Genomic DNA, 22,380 nt, shown 5'->3' on the forward strand with positions numbered 1-22,380 from the left:
TCACAAAGGAAGTATACACTAGATCTTATACAGGAGACAAACATGATATAATGCAAGTCGTCAACTATATCGATTGATCCAAATCATAAGCTAGGAGTATGCGAAGATGAGGCTCTAGACACCAAAGATCAGTATCAATAGTTGGTTGGTAATATGATATACCCAAGTCACACAAGGCCATATATAGCATTGGTAGTGGGAACATAGTCAATTCATGCACAACCCAAAGGAACCTCATATGAGCATAGCCCGCAGAGTTCTGGCATATTTGAAAGGGGACAAATGGACAAGGCCTACTCTTCAATAGAGAGGGAAATACTTCCCTAGACATGTACATGAAAACAGACTATGGAGGGTAAATTACAGAAAGACGATCAACATCAGGATATTGTTCCTTTATTGGAGAAGCAACAAAAAGATGTAGAGTCACGGTCTAGCTTTGAAGCCGAGTTCAGGGCATTGGCTAAGGGGATATGTGAAGCACTATGGATGAGAGGAATACTTGAAGACTTGAGAGTTCCTCAAGACAATCAAGTCATACTGTATCACGACAACAAGTCAGCCATTGACATCACACATAATCCAGTTCATCATGATTGTACAAAGCATGTGGAAATTGACAGACACTTTATCTGAGAAAAAATAGATAAAGGCATAATCCAGATGGTACTTGTCCAATCAGGTGATCAAGCAGCACATATTCTCAAGAAAGGCCTGCCAAGAAGTACATTTCAAAGACTAACAAGCAAGTTGGGCAAGAAGAATATATATCGCCCAGCTTGAGGGAGGGTGTTAGTATGCATATTTCTCTTTCTTTTATTTGTTTTTTCATTAGTAAACCCTGTATTTTCATATATTGCACAAGTACCCTTATGAGGTCAGATCCATCATATTGGGTGTGAATAGAATTGATAGATTTATTCCAGTATAAGTACTAGCTAACTCCTTTTTCATAACTACGAGTCATATTTTTAATTGTCCTCTCTCTCTTGGCAGCTAGTGTTAGAACGAGTGGAGAAGACAACAAGGAGAAGATCCATTCTCCGCACTGATCAGCTGGGAAGCTGACATCACCCAATGAACTGTGATGCCCAAAAGACCACATGAATTCTCAGTAGTCCACATGCCCATTGTCAACGAGACCTTGGGGACATTTGCTAATAACTTTATGAGCCTCCCTTTCATGACCCCTTATAGTTTCTGTTGTACAGCCTTTATTGCCTTCGATCCTCGCGGGCCAACTGTCATCTCAGCGGCGTACTTCCACATGATCTTGAATCCCACATTGTCCACGATGGCCCATAGGGAGTCCGTAAGACAAACAAATTGCGCTATAATATCCTTCATCTTTGCATCTTCGTCACTACACCACCTTTCCCATACACCTCAGCTATCAAGTGTTAATTAATAGGAATGCCCATCAGCTTAGCATAGATTCTACCATGACTGAACTGAAAATGCCTCCAAAATATCTTCGTGGATCCATCTTAGCATTTCTTCAACCTATTTCGTGATGGGTCAACTTTTTGGTCGCGGCATAATAGGCACACCCATATCTCAATATCTCAATATTTCCACGTCTGACCCAACCTCCATGAAGTATCTCAATATTTCTGCCATCCCTTTACGTTTGCTATGAGATGTTCCAACCAAAGGCAAAATGGTTTCCTGAACTTTGTCTACCGATGATTCTCCACTTGAGTCAATGCACAAGACGCCACGTGGGAATTCCATCAAAGAGTAGTTCATTGAGACTACATAAATTCTGCTCAGCTCATTTAGCAAAATTGAAAAATAATGCATTGAGCTAAATTCAGAAAAAAAAAATTTAATTGAAGTAAAATAATGCATTGAGCAAAAATTCTGCATTCAAGTTGGTCACCTTCAGGATGGCACAATGCATGTAAAATACACAACTAATATTACTCTGATTGGTCATCTTCAAGATTGCACAACAGTCAACTCTCATATACATTCAAACCATACTATTAAACTTTGAAAATCATTAAAGAAAAAGACTATCCAAATGAAAATAACCGTCATAAACACCTCATGGTTTATTTATATTCCAAGGGAATTGAGATTTTTGGGACATCAGTATTATGTAATATCAAGATCAGTTTTGGCCATCCCATGAATGCCTTTTGAGACAACGAAGCTGCTAGACACCTTAAAAACCTAACGCAGAGATCAAATTTCATTTTGGGTGTGACTTCATTAAAATAATCCCAGGTTGACCCTCTTCAGCAGGAGTTAAGAGAACTAAAAGGGGATATTGTGAGGGACGGGTAAAGAGAGTGAGGAAGAAAGAGAGATAGGGAGAGAGGGAGAGAGAAGAGAGTTAGAAAGAAAGAGTTAGAGAGAGGGAGAGAGAGACAAAAAGAGCTAGAGAGAGGGGGTGAGCAAAAGGGAAAGAGCTAGAGAGTGAAGGATAAGTGAGAAAGAGAAAGTTAGAGAGGGGGAGAAAGAGCTAGAGTGTTAAACTGTTAATATGTTAGTGAGAAAGAGCTAAATCATAAAGGGATTAAATGGATGGAATTTATACAGAGTGTGAGGAGCACAAAAAATTCAAAAGGGCAATAATTATTCCTTAGTTATTCTATGTTGGCTTCATAGTAGTTCTACCAAGGCAGTTAAAAACTATTTTTTCTATTTATCTAGTATGGATGGTGCACCAACTAATTAAATTGAAAGAGCTAAGCTGGCCCATGGGCAAGAAGATGATAAAAAACTTTAGAATCATGATGGACTATGATGTAAAGGCATTCACCTGAAGATCTAATTACTGATCCAACAAGAATTAAAATGAATTTCGAATACATAAAACATACCAGTGCCCATCCTAAAGTACACGTATGAGATTTCAATTCTTGGACAGGTAGGGAAGGACTGAGGTTATCCATTTTTCTCATCATAATAATCAGTTTTTACTTTCTCCCATGGAACATAATTAATCTATACCTATGACCATAAGTGCCTTAATTCCAAATCCTTTTAGCAAGGGATTATTCTTTAGGACAGTAAATAATGTACAGTTCATATTAAATGTATGCTCCTATAATTAGGATAGGTCCAAAAGATGACCTTGGCATGTTCCAAACTTCAAGACTGCATTCCACACACTGCATTTTACAGTTTTGTAATTTAATAGCTTTTTTACAATCTCATAGCCGACAATGAAGAATTTCAGTCAAATCCAAAAGGGCTTAGAATTAAGGAAGATATTTATTATCTTCCTAGATATGAAATTACACAAGGTTTTATTATAAAAAGTTTGTGGGTTATATTTCACTAAGGCATTAGGCGATGTATGGTATTGTATTTTTCTTTCTATTATCTATCAGGATCGGTTATCCATAGCTGTAACTCTCTCTTTTCTCCCTAGCCCAACCCGTCAGTTTTGTCATAATCAACATCACAGATGATTGAAAATATTGCTTCTTGATTTTGTTTTTCACATGACCCCTTCGCACTTGTAAATCAAGTCGTGATCAAATGAACTAGAAAAAATAATGATGATACATGGAGGCAAAAATTGACGCAGAGAAATAGACATTTAACCAATGAATGGAAGAATCAATTCATCAGTGATGGATCTTTTGACATTTGGAACCTCGTGAGAACCAACCCAACGAGGAGCTATTGATAAAATATAGACAATGAAAGACAAACCTGAAGTCGCTCCACCTCTAGAATTTGCTATTTACTTCTTCAACTCCATGCCCTTCACCATTCTTTCTTCCTCAAATCCCTCCCTTGACCAGACTCTTTCTTCCTCAAAGCCTTGACCAGGCTCTTACTTCCTCAGCCTTGAGAACTTGACCATGCTCTTTCTTCCTCGAAGCCTTGAGCCCTTGACCACATTCTTTCTTCCTCGAAGCCTTGAGCCCTTGACCATGCTCTTTCTTCCTCAAGACCCTTACCAGTCACATGTTCATGCGTTTGGAGAGAAAGAACCTGGTTAAGGCCCTTAACCAAAGAAAGAGCCTGACTCAAGGCCCTTAAGTCACGCATCCACGCATTTGGGCCTTGGAGAGAAAGCAAAGAAAAAAGTGTATTTCATGTCTTTTATCTATCGGCACCTGTGACGGTGATGTCGTCCGGTGATGGGATGTGGCGTGATGATGTGGATGGTGACACGTGACTAGGGTTAGGAAGAAAATTTTCGTTTGTTCGCGAACATGCGAAAGAGCAAACACGAACATAAAAATTGGACACGAACATGTTCGCAAATGGTTTGCAAACAGACGAACGGTTAGCGAACATGTTAGCTTCCCAATGCATCCAGGTGTTCTCCCCTTCTCCCCCCCCCCCTAACCACACCCTTCCCGGCTTCCCCCCCACCTTTTCTCTTCGTCCATTAACCCCCCTCCAGCGGCTCCTTCTCTGGTGGGTCCTTCTCCCGAGCAGTACTCTTTCTCTCAGCGGCTCCCTCTACGGCGGCTCCCTTCTCCTTCCATCTCCCTTCCCTCCATCGTTCCCAAGTCCCAACTCGTCCCTCTCCTTTCTCCCCTTCTCCCTCCCCCGTCACACCTCTGCCTGGCCATTCTCCTTCTCCCTCCAGCTTCCTTCTCCCCCTTCTCTCCATTCTCCCCAACTCCTCCCTCTAAACCTCTCCATTCTCCCTTTCTCCCACCACTATCAAACCCCTTTCCCCTCCTCCCGGCAGCTCCCTTCTCCCCCTTCTCTCCATTGTCCTCAACTCCTCTCTCTGACCCTCTCCATTCTCCCTTTCTCCCGCCCCCGTCAGATCCCCAGCTCCTTATCCCTCCAGCCCCCTTATCCCAATGTCTCCAACTCATCCCTCTCATTCTCTCATTTTCTCATTCTCTTGTTCTTGCGTCTAGCAAGCCCCTATGGGTAGCTCTTGGTCTACATTCACTCCCTTCGGTTAGGCATCCTCCTCTAGCTAACTACAGTAAGGTACTTTATTATGTGCATTGTTTGATTCTAATTTACAAAATGAATTATGTATTTCTTTGTGTTGCTATTTTTTTTTTTGTTTCTGATTCTAGTGCATATTCCTAATGATACACTGATTTATTGATTGGTAGACTATGACAAATGGTCATATGCAGCAACATCTACATGTTTGATCATATGCAGCTGTGCATGTGTAACGAGTGGTCATATCTAAAATTGCTTATATATATGTCTATTAATATCAATGTATGTTTCCATGACCAGTTGCATAATGATAATGTGAAGTGATGCAATCCATGAAAGGAGATGTCTTGGAAAATCTTATCCTCTATGAACGTTGACGAAGCTCAGACGAGCAGAAATTCAAATCAGATGAATGCAAATACTGAAATGGCACAAAACCGTAGCCATAGAGGAGAATCAAGCACAACTACTCTGATAACCTCACAGAGAAAGCGTCGTCGATGAGAATCAGAGGCTATGAAATATTTTGAAGAGTTCAACCTAAACCAGTATGAATGTATTGTGTGAAAGAAGAACAACCCTCCAAGAATTACAACTATTGAGAGAAACAAAGAGAAGACGAAAACAATGTTTTGGAGGCACTTGCAGAATAGCCATAAGGAGCTGCACGATCGGCTAAAAGGTAAAAAAGTCTCAATGTCAGAGGAGGAGCCAAAGTCTGGAGGTCAACGATCTATTGTTGGAATGTTGGGTTTGCCAATGGGGCAAAATACCTTCTTACTAGGTATCACATTTGAGAGAACAAAGGAGATGCTCACCAGCTTTATATGTATCACTAACCAAGCATGGTCCATTGAAAAGTTTTAGAGAGCTTTTGTTTTATTATGCACATCATAAGATTAGAATACCATGCTCGAAGACCATTCGTGAATACGCGAACGCCTTCTTTGGGCAAGAGAAGCAAAAGCTGGTATGCTCACTATCAAATGTTATAAGTGTTTACCTAACAGTAGATGCATGGACAAGTGAAAATATGATTCCCTTATTGGAAATCACTGTGCATTGGGTCACAGACGAATGGAGACTTGAAGAATGTGTCTTGGCGGTAAAAAAAATTTATGGTCCACATAGCGGGAGTTACCTCACACAACTTCTCCTTGAGGTGTTGGTCGACTTTGGCTTGGGGAAGAAAGTAACTGCTATACAACAGACAACACAACTAATGCTGTAGAAAAAGTGAACCCCAACTTTGATCGAAACCAGCACATGCCTTGTAGTGCAGGATGGTTTGAAGGCACTGGGAATTCCACCTCCACTTCCATCTGATGAGGCAGCGATGCTAGTGGACGGGGAGTTTGAAGAAGCACGAAGATGATGGGTTAGGCGATCTGCCTCGTTGGGAGATTTGGTTACACGAGTGCGTCAAATTGTTGCAGCCATTCGTTCTTTGAATGAAAGATGGAGGAGCTATGTCCAATGGTGTACACAATTAAAGATGTCTGATAGTAGAAAATTAGTATTAGATGTGAAGACTACATGGAACTCCACACATGAAATGTTCCAAGTTGCATATCAAAAGAGAAAAGTGTTGTACAAGATTGTAATTTTTCAGCTAGAGCGCATGGCAAAGAAAAATTTTGTGATAGATGACCATGAGTGGAAAATGGTGGCACACTTTGCTTGACTTTTAAAGCCTTTCAGTGAAGCGTCAGATATTATTTGCAGCTCTAAACGTGTGACGTCGGCAACAGTTTTATCATTGCGTCATGTCCTTGATGAACACCTTCGTGAACATATTGATGCCATAGAACAAGGACGCCTTTTCCAAAGGGTGTTGTCCTCACGGTGGAATAACGAACCTCCATCCAAGTCACGTATAAAGCCATGAGAGCAAAACTATCCAAGTACGAGGCTAGCGTTCGAGGAAATACTGCCTCCTCGGTTGCATCAATTGTAGACCCACATATTAAGTTAGACTCCATTGCTCCAAAAGAATGTGACACCTTAGGGGCATATGTGCAAAGACTTCTGAATGACGTTAATGAGGAGGAAGTCCCAAATTTGAGGGATAACGACAACACTGGAGGAGACGGAGTCAGTCGACAGCAAAGCATGAATTATGACGAGGCTTGCACAGGTGTTCCAACGACAAGAATATGTTGCTCCATCCGTGGACGACGAGTTACAGAGTTATTTATAAATGTCTCCTGTGTCGACTGATGCTCTCCTATGATGGCAAGGCGATACTTGCAAGAGATTCCCTAAGCTCTCCGTTTTGGCACGAGATTTTCTTCCTGTTTGCTCATCTAGTGCACTAGTTGAAAGCTTCTTCTCCGTTGGACGTGGAATTTGCACGTACAAATGTTCACGACTTTCAGTGGAGAACATGTCTGTACTTATGACTCTAAAATGTTGGTTGAGGCAACAACGTCCAGAAAGAAACATTGCATAGTCATTACCTGAGATTGAAGAGGTCGAATTAGTGGAAGAGGATTCGGACGAAGAAAACGTAGATGAAGGATGGTAGCATGGGGATTCCAGGTATATGTCATTTTTATCATGCATTTTTGTATGTATTCGTACTATAAAAAATGAATGCATTGACCATTTACTTCCCAATTTCTTAACAGGTACTGCAAGGAGTTACGTGTCGAATAAATATCATCAAAAGTCCATTTACAAAATTTTGGTATACACGACGTTTGGATGTAATTGGTTTTAAAAATAATTCTTTATGAATTTTTTTTTACTGCCTTCGAACATCATTTCTCTCAAATAGTGTATGTAAATTCTGGAAAAATAGGTACATAGACAGCCACGCCGTGACGATGGAGGGTGCAGGAGCAGGAAAAAGGAGCACACCATGGAGGAGTGTATGACTACTCCAACTAAGACTATGAAAGCAACCCCAAGACCCGACTATTGTCGTCATCAACTCAGGCTCTGAATAAGACAGTGATGACAAAATCAAACACACATATGATGCCAATAGAGGCGACGCAGATCCATTTTGTCCAGTCCAAGACATACTTATTGGGATAAGTACCAAACTCATCCTAACAAATATTCTCTCTCTCAAGCCAACAGAATTCAAGTTTGAGTCCCACAACCCTACAAGACACGAAAGAGCAGTGGTGAGCACTCAATGGAATGACAACACATTTTGGGAGCATCACAACTTCACTCCAGCAATCATTCTTGCTATCCAACGTAATGCCAGTTGTGTTGCCTCTCAACTCCTTTTATGTTTTTGAAACTCAGTAGCAAGACCAGTCTATTTAGTTTTCAAATTGAATTGAGCTTTGAAATTTAGCCAACGAATGCGTGTTCAATAGTTTTAAGTCAAATAATCTTTGCATTGATTGAACCATTAAGTATACATCAATGCTTGTGGTTTCACATCTACTTATTAAATATGTCAAATAAACATCCAGTGACTAATGCCAAGCTCAAAAAGTAACAATTTTAAGATTAAAAAATAAAGCAAAGTACCTAATGTTGAAAATGATAAAACCATACCCAAGCTTAAATGTAGTATTCCTAAAGACATTATTAATAGACTACTGACATTAGACTAGTGACATTATTAATATTCCTATAATGGAATGTAGTATTCCTATAGTGAAGTTAAAAATAAATAATTTAGTTCAAATCTGGTGTCCTCTTTAACTTTGATATTTGATATTGATAGACTAAAAGCTGATGGGCAGCGGGTCAGATATATGTATCTGACCAATGTTTTCCAATTTTCCTCAATAAAAAGTTCAATAACATATGAGTCTGCTCAATGAAGGAGAAAAAAAATGCATCTTATAATATTTATGTTAAAACTTGTAGTATATTGCTTAAGAACCAAAATGTGGATCTCTGAAATTTATTCTTCTCACATTAAATATTACAAATAGAGAGAACTATGTGAAACTTCCCAAACTTGGCGTTTAAAATTGTTTTAGTATTTCTCCTTTTCAAATACTTATGGAATATAAGGTCACTTCATTTAATCTTGAAATTACCTCAAAAATTTGTTCTAAAGTTATATTATGCTCAATTTTCATCTATCACACCATTGCCAGAGTATTCTGATAAATCAATTACAGAGTTTCATTTATTAAATTTTCATCTTGTTCTTGTTCGTTCACAAACGAACACGAATAAACCGAACGCGTATACGAACTGAATTTTTGGTATGTTGGTTTAACGAAACACAAACTTCCTATCCCTATGTGTCACACGGTCAAATCTTGAGCTAGGACTCTTTGCTCGGAATTGGCATGTGCCGGCCTCAGTGCTTGGGCAGAACACTGAGCAGCCTTGATCTCTTGCAGCGGAAGCTCTTGGGATTGCTTAAGATCGCATAGAGGGGTTAGAGGAGATGGTGGTGCTAGGCACCGTCAGTGAATATGGTCATTGCATTAATATCTTGAAGATTACATAACGGATACATGGGGGAAGACAAGGGGAGTTACAAGGAACAAGACGAGGCGCCTTGCGCCGAGGTAATGTCGTCGCTCCGTGCGCGCGCCCGCTCTGCCGCTCAGCCGTGCGCTGGGCCGGGCGCCGCGCGCCCGCGGGCGTGGCGATCACACGCGCCACCCCTGCCTTGACGATCACACACGCCACCAGCACCAGCACCCGTAGCTCGACGCCCCCGAGCTGGGCGATGCGCGCCCAGCACTACCCGTAGGAGCGCTGCGCGCCCCCTGTGCCGTCTCGGCGCTCTCTGTGCGCCACTTGCCTTAGTCTCCGAGTGGGATGTCTCCCTACTGCACGCCCCGCACACGCAATGCGCACGCTGCTTGCGCAGCCGCTGCGCGGCATCCCGCACAACTTCGCGCGCTGCACCCACGGCATGTCGCCCGGCCTGCGCATCCCACACCCGCGCGCAGCACTTCCCGCTCCTGCGTGCAGCGCTCGGCGTTGGCACGTAGCGCTGGCGCCCGCGCGTGGCGCTTGGCTTTGGTGCGCGGCACTTGGCGCGCGCGCGCACACGCCGATCAGCCCGCGCGCCCAACACGCGCGGACCGTACCTGATTTTTCCCGCTCGTGGCGTGGACGGGCACGTGCGCAGTCTGTCGTGAATCACCACCGACAGTGGCAATGGCCTAATAGATCAGGTATTTGGATATCACTATCCATTATGACTCAGTCCTTAGAATGTCGTGAGCCAAAAATGCGGACAAACCTTCCCGATAAGCACACAGGCCTCTGGGCAAGGAATGCAGCCTAGTTAGGGGTCTAACACGCCCCCACCGCCTGAAGTTGTCGACGCCCTTGTCGACGCTCGCTGCTCCGCTTTGTATGCTCGGAGTAGATCTTCGAACTGCCATAAGTCCAAGTCGCGCTCCCAAGTGGCTGATTCCTCTGGCCGGTTCTTCCACTTGATGAGATACTCAATCTTGTGACAGCCATTACGTCCTCCCCGATCAATATCCCGCTTTGCCAGGATAGCTTCTGCTTCCTAATCAAAGTGTGCCCGCACATTTGGTGGCGCACGCTAGGGCTGGTTCCTCGTCGCGTCTTCAGGATCTGGTATATATTTCTTCACAACCGACACATGGAAGACCGGATGGACCGCCAGGCGACGGTGGATATTGAGTCGGTAGGCAACCCGGCCGATTTTTGCTACCACTTCGAAGGGTCCATCATAGCGGGGAACCAGACCCTTGTGACGCTGCTTTGCTTGCTTTGTCTTCAACATCTGAGCGTTGGTCTTCAGTAGAACCTTGTCGCCCACTTGGAACTCCACTTCCCGTCTGTGTTTGTCTGCATACTTCTTCATTCTTTGAGCAGCACGCTCCAATGCCTCACGTGCTTCCTCAATGCAAGCATGATAATCGCGCGCAAATTGGAAGGCCGCGGGGAAATGCCCATTCCCTTTTCTCTTCACAACTTCTAGAGGAGTCAGTGGTTGTCTTCCCGTTGCAATCTCAAATGGTGAATGACCCGTAGCCGAACTCCGGTTGATGTTGTGCGCAAATTGTGCTGCATCCAACAGCTCCACCCAGTTCTTTTTGTTGGCCGAAACGTAGTGTCAGAGGTATTCCTCGAGCATGGAGTTAACCCGTTCCATCTGACCATCTGTCTGGGGGTGGAAGCTCGTAGAAAATTTGAGCTTGGAGCCCATGTACTTGAACAACGACTCCCAGAAACGACCAGTGAATCTTGTATCTCTGTCGCTAATGATGTCCAGTGGAAGACCCCAGTACTTCGCCACATAGGACATGAAAAAACGAGCTACGCCATCTGCGTGCACCTCCGACGTGGTGGGGATGAAGGTCGCATATTTGGAGAAGCGATCCATGACAACCAAGATGGCATCGTGCCCACCCACGCGCGAAAGGCAAGTGATGAAATCCATTGAGATGGACTCCTATGGCCTTCTCGCCCTCGGGAGAGGTTCCAGCGTTCCAGTTGACTTGGCCTTCTCCGTCTTGTCTTGTTGATACACCAAGCATGAATGGGCTTCTACATCTCGTTCCATTCCTGGCCAGTGATAGCTGCTAGATAGGAGTGCAAGCGTTCGGGCCTGCCTTGGGTGTCTAGCGTGGGGCGCGTCGTGGGCTTCGTAGAGGAGCTTCCGGCGCAACCCACCCGCACGCGGCACATACCACATGTTTCCATTTGCGTATATGATGCCGTCTTCGGTCTAGAATCTCCTTGTCTCGCCCGCAGCAATGCGCTTCATCAGGCGAACAGCTTTTGGATCATCTTTCAGCGCCAACTTGATTTCATCGAGAATGCTTCCTTGGACTACTGAAAGTGCTGCCATGAACACCTCTGGTTCCTTGCGGCTTAGGGCGTCGGCCACTTGATTGGCACGCCCCGGCTTGTACTTCAAGTCGAATTCGAACTCCGCCAAGAAGCCTTGCCATCTCGCTTGCTTCGGGATCAGCTTCTTCTGGGACTCGAAGCAGCTGGTGGCCACATTAGTAGTGTAGACCACGAATTTCCCTCCAAGGAGATAGTGGCACCAGACTCTCAGGCAATGTACCACCATTGTCATCTCCTTCTCGTGCACCGAGTACCTCCACTCCGCGTCGTTCAGCTTGCGACTCTCGTAAGCCACTGGGTGCCCGTCCTGCATCAAGATACCTCCAAGGACGAAGTCAGAAGCATCGGTGTGTACCTCATATGGCTTGTTGAATTTGGGCAAATGAAGCATCGGTTCGCTGGAGACTGCACTCTTCAGCTTTTCAAATGCTCTTTGGCACCGGTCTGTCCACTACCACTTCATGTCTTTCTTCAACAAGTCCGTTAGAGGGGCAGCTAGTCGGGAGAAGCCTTTGATAAACTTCCGCTAGTAATTTGCCAACCCAAGGAAAGATCTCAACTGCGGTACTCCCTTCAGCTCAATCCAATTTTGGATGGCCTTCACCTTCGAGGGATCCATACGCACACTCCCCTTCCCAACTAGGTGTCCAAGAAACTCGATCTCCTGTAGTGCAAACTTGCACTTTTTCGGGTTGAGGTAGAGTTCGTGCTCCTTCAGCTTGGCCATCACCTTCCTCAGGTGCCTCACATGGTCATCCAAGCTCTGGCTGTATACGAGAATATGATCCAAATACACAACCACGAAATCATCGATATAATCCCGAAAAATATTGTTCATCAGACAACAAAACGTATCAGGGGCGTTCATGAGCCCAAAAGGCATCACGCAGAATTCAAATGACCCATAGCGAGTCACGCACGCCGTCTTCGGTTCGTCCCCCTCCTTGATCCGCACTTGGTGGTACCCGCTCTTCAAGTCCATCTGTGAGAAGTAGTGAGCCTCGCCGAGCCTTTCAAACAGCTCTTCAGCATTCGGTACAGGATATTTATTTTTCATTGTTACCTTGTTTAGTGCTCGGTAGTCCACACAAAGTCGGAGCGATCCATCCTTCTTCTGGAAGAGAACTGGAGCGCCGAAGGGGGCCTTGGACGGACGGATGAGCTTGCTCTCCAGCAGTTCTTGGAGCTGCTTCCTCAGCTCCTCCAGGTAAGCAGGGGGCATTTTGTAAGGTGCCCGCGCAGGGGGACGTGTACCAGGGAGTAATTTGATCTCGTGGTCCACATCCCGCCTGGGCGATAGCTTCGTGGGGAGCTGCGAGGGCATCACCCCGGCAAACTCCTGCATCACGTCCATGATTGGCCCCGGTAGTCCACCCGTGGCTGCACTGGGGTTGTTGTCGTCGTCGTCACCCTAATTTAGTGCCGCCAAACGGGCTGGTGCGCACCCCTGCCTTCCACCCTTTCTCCGGGGTGCCGGCCCTCGTATGGTGACGAGGAAGGTCTCTTCCCCCTTCCTCAATCCGTCCTTAATTTGCATTGCGGACAAGAGAGCGGTGTTCCGCGGCTTCTGGACCCCTTGGTCCCTCACCAAGCATGGGTGAGATCCCTCCGGGAATAGCACACCGCGGTACTGGGGGAACATAACGGCTTGTGAACCCATCAGCAGGTCGAGACCCAGGACGACCACAAAGTCATCCATGGGGGACACCATGAAGTTGGTCCGGCCCTCCCACGTTCCCACCTGCAGTAGTACCCCCTTGGCCATGCCGACAATGTCTCGCACCTCCGAATTGACGGCCTTGATCTTCCCCGCACTTGGGGACAGCTTCAAGCCGAGTTTCTTTGCTTCCTTCTCGGCGAGGATGTTGTGCGTCATCCCCGTGTCGACCATGGTCGTGGAGGGCTTACCGTTGATCAGTATCGGGATGTGCAAGAGGTTCAGACCCTCATACTGGACGGGGGTTCTGCCCTGCAATGCCGCTAGGCACTGGAGGGGGTTCAAGGTCACCGTACTGCTTCCCCCCGGAACGTTCGGTTGGGGCGGCGGCACGACCGTCGCATTGACGTTGGTGGCCGCTGCTGTCCCTCTTGGGCAATCCCTCATGAAGTGGGGTCCTCGCAAGCGAAGCAAGTTAACTTGTTGTCCCCACCGCTTGGACTCTACTTCTATAGCCTTAGGCTCTTGCCCTTGTCTCGGCTCTTGCCGTGGCCTTACTTGAATTTTCTCTTCAGGCCTTGACTGCTTGGCGCTGCTGCTGCCTCGGCGCACTCCTGGCGCGGCTTGTACCCTTTCGTGGGTCTGTCCTCGGTCTTGGCGGGTCTAGCGGAGCGGAGTTCTGTGCTTTCCACGACCTTGTAGGCTGAGTTCAAATATTTGCATTGTCTCCGTTCCAACTCCGTCTGGAGCCAGTGTGGGAGGCCCTTGGCAAAGCGATAGAGCTTGTCCGCCTCAGACATGTCGGTTATCCTCCGGATTATGGACACAAATTGGCCCACATATTCCCTCGGATTGCCCGTCATCTTGAGGTTTTCGAGCTCTCCCCTCGCGATCTACGCCGTGTTGTGTGGCATGAAACTCTCCTTGATCTCCCGAACAAACTCTTCGTAAGTCGGGGGTGGCCAATCTCCACATTCTTCCTACTGTTGCCACCACGACTTAGCTTCATCTGTTAGGAAGTAGCTGGCCTGTAGGATTTTACTTTCATCCGAATGCTGTCCTTGGCCGAAATACCGGTCGCAGTCGTATAGGAAATCCGCCACTACGTCTTATCGGCGAGAACTGTTGAACCACGGTTCTGGGAGGGAGTGCTTCCTCCCAGTGTCGTTGCTGATGTGACTGCTTGTGCCTTCTTCCAACCTTTCCATTTGGAGTTTCAGTGTCAAGACCATCTCGGTCAACTACCGGATGGTGTCCTCGTGTTGCCTTATAGTGTATTCGAGGACGTCTTCCCTCTGGCGGGTCTCCGCCCGGGCTTCTCTCATGCCCGACTTCAACTCGTCATAGTTTTTGTCAACTTGGGTCTTCAAACCCAACATGTTCTTGTGGAGCAAGCGATTTGTCAGCCGTTGCTCCTTCTCCCTCTGTCGTCTCTCCTCGCGCAACTGTGCACAAAAAGACTCCATCTCCTCAACCAGAATTTCAGAAGCACAAGGGGAGGAGATCCAACCTGGCTCTGATACCGATTGTCACACGGTCAAATCTCGAGCTAGGACTCTTTGCTCGGAATTGGCATGTGCCGGCCTCAGTGCTTGGGCAGAACACTGAGCAGCCTTGATCTCTTGCAGCGGAAGCTCTTGGGATTGCTTAAGATCGCATAGAGGGGTTAGAGGAGATGGTGGTGCTAGGCACCGTCAGTGAATATGGTCATTGCATTAATATCTTGAAGATTACATCACGGATACACGGGGGAAGACGAGGGGTGTTACAAGGAACGAGATGAGGCGCCTTGCGCCGAGGTAATGTCGTCACACCGCCTCAGCAGTGCGCTGGGCCGAGCGCCGTGCGCCCGCGGGCATGGCGATCACACACGCCACCCCTGCCTTGACAATCACACAAGCCACCAGCACCCGTGTCTACACTCTGGCACGCGGTTTGCGCGACGCCGCCGCATTCGACACCCCCGAGCTAGGCGTTCCGCGCCCAGCACTATCCGCAGGAGCGTTGTGCGCCCAGCACTACCCGTAGGAGCGCTGTGCGCCCAGCACTACCCGTAGGAGCGCTACGCTCCCCTTGTGTCGTCTCGGCGCTCTCTGTGCGCCACTTGCCTTAGTCTCCTGGCGGGATGTCTCCCTACGGCATGCCGCCCAGCCTGCGCGTCCCGCACCCGCACGCAGCACTTCCCACTCCCGCGTGCAGCACTCGGCGTTGGCGCGTAGTGCTTGGCTTTGGTGCGCGGCGCTTGGCGCGCGCTCGCACACGCCGATCAGCCCGCGCGCCCAGCACGCGCGGACCATACCTGATCTTTCCCGCTCGGGGCGTGGACGGGCATGTGCGCAGTCTGTCGTGAATCACCACCGACAGTGGCAATTGCCTAATAGATCAGGTATTTGGATATCACTATCCATCATGACTCAGTTATTAGAATGTCGTGAGCCAAAAATGATTTTTTAGCAATGGTGGGACGTGTGACAGGACGAAATTACCGTTACGTCACCCTCCGTCGGTCCACTCTCCGGTTATCTTTTTTGTTCTTCTCTACATAGCCCCTCCCCTACGGGGCACTCGCCACCTGCTCTCGGCCCACGCGGTCGGCCACCTTCGTATCCTCCGGAGAAAGGCACGCCTTCGTGTTCTCGCCGCCATCGACGAATGGGGAACATCGGCAGCAGCGGCGGCGCTCGGCGGAGCTCCGCCGGCCGGCAGGGCGTCTCGCAAGGTCCTCGTCTTTCAACCACCGGCAGCCCCTCGCCGCCGGCGATCTTTCCCCCCCGTCATCCTCCAGCCTTTCCTCTCGTCAAGTGCCAGAAAGCCGCCGCCATACGCAGCGACGTCAACCTGAAGAAGGAGACCCAGAGACTGGAACCCGACGAGGAAAACCCCGGCTGCTTCCTCGTCGCGTTCACGTTCGACGCCACCGCGCCGGGCAGGTGATCAATCATCTTCTATCTTTCTCTCTGTCTCTGTTGTTGTGATTTTGCTGGGTGGGGGGAAGCAGGATGAGCGTCGCTTTCTTCGCGCGGGAGGAGGCGGAGGGGAGGCTGGCGGCGACCGCGGCGGCGCCGTTCACGGCGGCGTTCGAGGGGGGGATGGGGCAGAGGTTCAGGCAGCCGCCCGGCAGCGGAATCCGCGCGGCGGCGCTGGCGGAGGCGCTGGCGGGGGGGGGCCGCGCGGCGGTCGGCCATCCCCTCGCCGTGAGCGCGGAGAGCCAGCGGCGGCGCTCCGCCCTGGTCACGCTGGCGGCGCTCGAGCCGGAGCGCGGCGGCGGGTGGCGGCCCACGGCGGCCAAGCAGATTCTCTGGGCCGGCGGCAAGCGCTACGAACTGCACGAGATTTACGGTATCGGCCATTCCCCCGACGACCCCGCCAAGGACTGCGTCATCTGCCTGTCCGAGGCTCGCGACACCGCCGTCTTGCCCTGCCGCGACCTGGTCAGTCTTCTTCTTCTTTCAATCTTCTTCTTCTTCTTCTTTCAGTCTTCCTCTTCCTCCGTTTCACTTGATTAAAGGGGGAGATCTGCAGTGCATGTGCGGGGGGTGCGCGCAGTTTCTAGGGATGCGCAGCAACCGGTGCCCGATCTGCCGGCAGCCCATCGAGCGGCTTCTGGAGATCAGAGTCAACGGCGACCACAACCAGAGTCAACGCCCGGATGAAGGATGATCGTATCATTAATGATGGGGGATTACCCCTAAATCACATGCAAAGTCAATTGTCTCCACGAGTTGAGAACTTGAGATGCACTGAGATTGAAACAGGGAACGAATGTACAGACAGACAGATGGACAGAAGAACAGGGGCTTACAGCGGATGACGCATGGTCAACTGTTGCTCCTCCCGTTGCAGAGGTGGGCGGCGCCGTTGCAGCGGACCGTCGGATCCGCCGCCTGCAGGCCCCATATCCGAATCGTGCGGTCGTCGCTGCCCGACGCGAGCATGTGCGGGTTTGCCGGGTTCCAGCTGACGCAGTTCACCGCGCCTGAATGCCCTGGCAGCGCCTCAATCCGCTCTCCTGAGCTCCTGTGCCACAGATACACCTGTGCAACCCAGGCAAGAAGGAGAAGAAGATAATGACGATGACGATGATGATGATGATAATGATGATGATGATGATGATGATGATGATGATGATGATGATAATGATGATGAGGATTAAGCCCAACAAAAAACCCTTGTTAATTCATGGATGAATTAGCATAGAGAAAGAGTTGAATTATGAAATTACCAGGGAATCCTCGCTACCGCTGGCGATGAAAGAGTCATCGATGCCGCCGAAGCAGGATCGGATGACGAACCTGGTCCGCTTGTGGCCGCTGTACTTGGCGAGGAGCTTCATGTCGTTGAGGCTCCACAGATGGATCTCCTGGTTAATCAAATTGAGCAGCAGCAGCCTGTCATCCCTCGAGAGCATGAACGAAGTGATCACATGCTCCTCCTCGATCAGCCTCTCGGCCTTGGTCTCCCTGTCGACGACCAGTATGGCAGTGTCCCTGCAGATGCTGAGAATGCGCTGGCCGTCCGATGTGACAGCGACGTCGGCGATCTTGATGGTGCGCTGGCCTCTCCAGCACTCCACCTCTTTGCCTTCGAGATCCCACATGCAGATGCTCCCGTCGGTGAGCCCGCAGAAGACCCATTGGCCGTCGGGTAGCCAGCCACAAGAGATGAGGTTCAGCCCGCTCTTCTCGAACGCGCGCAGGCACTGCCCGCTGCTCACATCCCAGCACTTGACCACTTCCTCCATGCCGCAGGTTAGCAGCAGCCTGTCGTCGGGGCTCCAGGCAACCATCAGCACCGGCTTCTGATGCCCGCTCAGCCTGTGCTTTAGGGATACCTCCCCATCCTCGTGAACCTGCGCGCAATGATCCAACATGACTTGTGCGTAATGATCGACTGGGGCGCAAGTTTTGTTCTTTGTTTGTTCACCGACATACCAATGGTATGCTCAATGTCCGGAGTATGATCAAAATATATAAGAGTATCTACGAGGGCTTTGCTTTCTGGGTGTTTACCTCCCATACGATTGCTGATTTATCACTGGATGATGAAGCTAAATATTTTCCGTCGTTAGAAAATTGTACGAACCATACTTCGTCTTCGTGAGCTTGCAAAATCTACATTGAATATCAAAATGAAATAATCAGCAGTCCACGAAAAATAGTTGAATCTCGAAAAGATATTTCTTTAAAAACAATAATAATCTTGAAAGGACATGTGCCTGCACTAAACAAATAGAGACAACGCGACTTTGACATAACAATGGACGCTATCAACTTCATCACCAGAGTAAAAGGCCCCGGATGAAACCGAGAGTTAGTATTTATTGATGAAGAAAGATACTAGTATCAGAACTAACTTTTCTGTTTTCCCACAACATGGAGTAGCTTTATAGATTCTTCGTCCCCACCCTCTTCCGGGAAAAAAAATTTAGTATATTTGAAATTAAAAGATAAAAGATTATACTTTTTGAAGATGATTCCGATAGTGAGGAAAAACTACTCCCAACTTCATAACGACAGGAAACTAATTCAAACAACCAATTCCCCAGGATAATTCCTCCCACAGCTCAGTCTCCTTGTAAAAATACAAAGTTTATACACACGAACCAGACAGTCGTCGACGGTATAGCTAATCTAAAAAAAGAAAAAGGAATATTGATTTGAATATATACTCATGCTTCAATCGGCTGTTCAACATTCTTTCATAGCAAGAATGGTCTATATGACAAATGATCTTAACGCATTGTCAGAGAAAATGGACAGGTTACCCATATAATACATGAGCACTAAGAAATTTCGAGAAAAAAACACTATAGCATAAGGACTCGCAAGTTTGTTCCTCAGCCGTAGATAATTCTCTCAGAATGTACGAGTTAAACAAAAGGCAAAGCAACAAATAACGAACTCAGCCAAAACGAAAAGACAATGAAGCAGCATCACAAGGCGGAGATAAGGCGGGAGCAAAATCAACACCTGCGTTGTTCGTGAAGGGATTTGATCTCGGCCGCATTGGTGATCAGAATACAATGATACAGAGCTATCCAAAGAATTGTGAAATAAACAAGCCTCACGCTGCAAACTGAGTGCCTGCTCTACTAAAAGCTCCAACCTCCTCTCAGGTATCATGATACTCGGAGGGAGCAACTTCTGCAGATTCTCTAAGAGTTTTATACGAGAATCCGCCAAATCGAGTCCCTGTGTCTCTATAGTACGCAATGCTAACTTTGATGGCGAAACAATACATCCTGCAAGCTCATGAATCTGCTTGTCACTGACACCGAGAGGAGTGATTTCTCTTCTCAGAGTCTTCAATGCCTCCATAACCCTGCCCTTTTCCAAATGTTCAAAAAGTTTCTTCTCTAATATCAGAAAAGAAGCAGACTTCAAAATCTTTTCATCTGCTAGCCCAAGTTTATTTAGCGTTCCAATACTTTCACTCCAGTTTCCTTCAAGAATATGGTTCCTAAACTGGTTAACAATAGAAGAGTGAAGATGTATCCCTGACTCTTCTTCTAAAAGCGCACCACTTCTCTCGTACCCAAGCGAATAGAGGGCCTTTGTTATAATCCGGATAAACTCCACTCTTCTGATGACACCTTTGGGACCAACCATATCTTCTTTCCCTTCAGAAGGAAGAGGCTTGGCCATTGAGGCTTCCAAAGGGTTTACGGTTTTGTTGGCTTTGAAAGTTGTAAAATTTGAAAGGCTTGCCAGCGCGGGCCGCGCAGTTTTCACACGCTTTGCTGGGGGTACATCCTCTTCTGCCCTTCCCATGAAATGCCAGAATCAGCCCATAAGTGTCTATAAGTACGAGAAAAGAAAGTCTCTGAGATTCACAGCGCCGAATTTCAGAACCGGAAGAGAAGTCGAAGATGTGATCAAACACGAGTGCCTGAAAATTGAATTCCAAAAGTCAGGAGATCACAAAGCAATGCAATGGACCTCACCTCACCTCTCCAACGATAATTACAGAAAAAAAAGTGCTTTCATTGAAATATGCAACGAGTGAAATTCTGAACGGACGAAACAAGTTTAAGAAAGAAAAAACGCAGGAAAGGAAATGACGGCGGGGTATTCCTTACAGAATCTATCATAACGCAAGATTATAAGATGAGGCATTGGGCAATATAATAAACTTCAACATGAGACCGAATTCCCCAAAAAGGAGCAGCTAGAGGCAGAGTCAGAAATTGGGGGAGGGACGGAGAAGTTGATAGCGCAGCTGCGATGTCGGTGGAGAGAAATGGGATATTAAAAACTATGTTGAATGCCCAAATTCACGAGAGGGAAATATTTGCCCAAACGCCATGGCAGCAGATCGAGTGCGTCTAATTTCATTGAACTAGCAAACATCAAGCGAATCAACATGATGAACTAATCAAACGTTTGGAACGCTCTGCGGCGATTGAGACGCAGATCATCTACGGATAAACGCCGAAGAATTGGGCAAAAGGGGATCAAGAGTCGACCTCGGATTCAGATACCATCCAGACGGGCACAATAAAAAATGAGAAAGGAAGCTTACGAACCTGCACCGCCAAAAGGGGCATGCAGCAGTAACCACTTGAGGTGGCGACCCTTGAGGGGATCTGATGCGGCGACCTGATCTGAAGTTGGGCAACGGCGGTTTGGCTTTCAACTAGGCGAGAGGCTGCGCCCCGGCAAAGATGGAGGAAGATGATATCGGCGATGCAGGGGGAGCTCAAGGCGGCGCCCACGCGCAGTGGATGAAGCGTGAGGGAAAGGCAGACGATGCAAGACAACCCTCTCGGCCTGCTGATTCATAGGGTTTGGGCCCGTTGGTGGTGGACGGCCCAACCCCTATGAATCACCATTACGAATACATGGAGAATTCCTGTCAGCATAAGGAATGACTGAATAAGAGACCCAAAAATGCTCAAGCTGAAAAAACTTCTGACAACATTATGAGATTTTAGATATGTTTCATTTGAAGATCATGAGCTATATCCAGTCCACCTCCCAAGCTTGTTGGATAAAATATGGTTAAATTTTGAAGATGTTATGGTTGGTTGTCATTCCGTCCTCCCTGAATTGAAGGTCAATGAAAGCACATTACTATAATAGAAACAAGTTCCTCTCTCTTGACCTTGTTTCTCTGGGAAAGTAAATGTCATTGATAATTTTTTTATCATGGAAATCTTGGGCTCAAAAAATTTTCTGTATTTCTAGTACAAATCTTGACATTTGCAGCACCAGGCTTTCATTTGTGCATTTTCAAATGTTCATACAATGCGTCTTTGATTTGATTTTTTCTCGTAAAGGTAAGAATTTTTTAAGGCCCATTTTTATCCATTTGATAGTTTATGCATTTTTTTCTTCATCCACAGACTCATTGACTTCGACTTTACGTCTTCAAAAAATTAGACTTTGCATTGATAACATACATTCATATATGGCATTTACACATTATTTTATCATATTTTGGTGCATCAGTGTTGGGGAAGTTATGCATTTTATCATTTAATTTATGTACATCCCCATTATTTGAGTATAAATTTAATGACTATTGATTTTATACTACTTTTAGAGTATTATGTTCATTTATTTTTATGTAGAATAGTCCTTGAAGTTATTAAATTTTTTCTAAGTTATTATGACCATACTAATTTTTAGAATATTTCCATAATTCTATACATGAATTATTTTATAGTATAAAATTTGTCATCCAAGTTGATTCAAGTCAGAATTGAAAGACTGGTGCTTAGATTAAGATGCTAAACACAACTTTTGGTAGGAATGATGTCTTGACAATGACCTATGAGTCTCTAATCATGAGACTCTAAAAAATACTACCTCAAGGGTAGCTTCGTCTTTATGTCCTCTATCCATCCATATGGTTGGATCAATAAATTGAGCTCCCAACCTTTTCAAAAAAATATCTTTAAGCTTACTTCCTCTTAAAGAGGCATATTGAAAGGAAGTAAAGCTTTGAAGTCCATCAACGGTGTCTTGGTGTCTTCAGTACTTAGGGAGGGTTAATAGAGAAGTGGGGAGGTTGATCTGCATCAGGAAAATGCCTTGATCCTGGTAGAACATAGAGATAAATTG

General features: G+C 46.8%; 2 protein-coding genes across 3 annotated transcripts; one reads left to right on the forward strand and one right to left on the reverse strand.

The window, feature by feature from the left end:
* Positions 1 to 15,742: 15,742 nt before the first annotated feature.
* On the reverse strand, positions 15,743 to 21,105 carry LOC144710028 (transducin family protein / WD-40 repeat family protein). 2 transcript variants are annotated; one of them, XM_078583688.1, is made up of 6 exons: positions 20,841 to 21,105; positions 19,285 to 20,203; positions 18,325 to 18,426; positions 17,538 to 18,164; positions 17,118 to 17,349; positions 15,743 to 16,915 (listed from the first exon to the last, which is right to left on the reverse strand). In XM_078583688.1, the coding sequence occupies exons 2-5, from the start codon at positions 20,083 to 20,085 to the stop codon at positions 17,134 to 17,136; spliced, it is 1,746 nt and encodes a 581-aa protein (XP_078439814.1). In that variant the 5' UTR covers positions 20,086 to 20,203; positions 20,841 to 21,105; the 3' UTR covers positions 15,743 to 16,915; positions 17,118 to 17,133. The 2 variants fall into 2 exon arrangements, with proteins under 2 accessions (XP_078439814.1, XP_078439813.1); XM_078583687.1 differs by having other exon boundaries at positions 15,743 to 16,918.
* On the forward strand, positions 15,968 to 18,313 carry LOC144710030 (putative E3 ubiquitin-protein ligase LOG2). The gene is made up of 3 exons (XM_078583689.1): positions 15,968 to 16,245; positions 16,314 to 16,746; positions 16,838 to 18,313. Exons 1-3 carry the CDS (start codon positions 15,968 to 15,970, stop codon positions 16,973 to 16,975), a joined length of 849 nt encoding a protein of 282 aa, XP_078439815.1. The 3' UTR covers positions 16,976 to 18,313.
* Positions 21,106 to 22,380: the final 1,275 nt, after the last annotated feature.

The sequence above is a fragment of the Wolffia australiana genome, chromosome 12 (genome assembly GCF_029677425.1).
Source record: "Wolffia australiana isolate 7733 chromosome 12, ASM2967742v1".
Classification (NCBI taxonomy): domain Eukaryota; kingdom Viridiplantae; phylum Streptophyta; class Magnoliopsida; order Alismatales; family Araceae; genus Wolffia; species Wolffia australiana.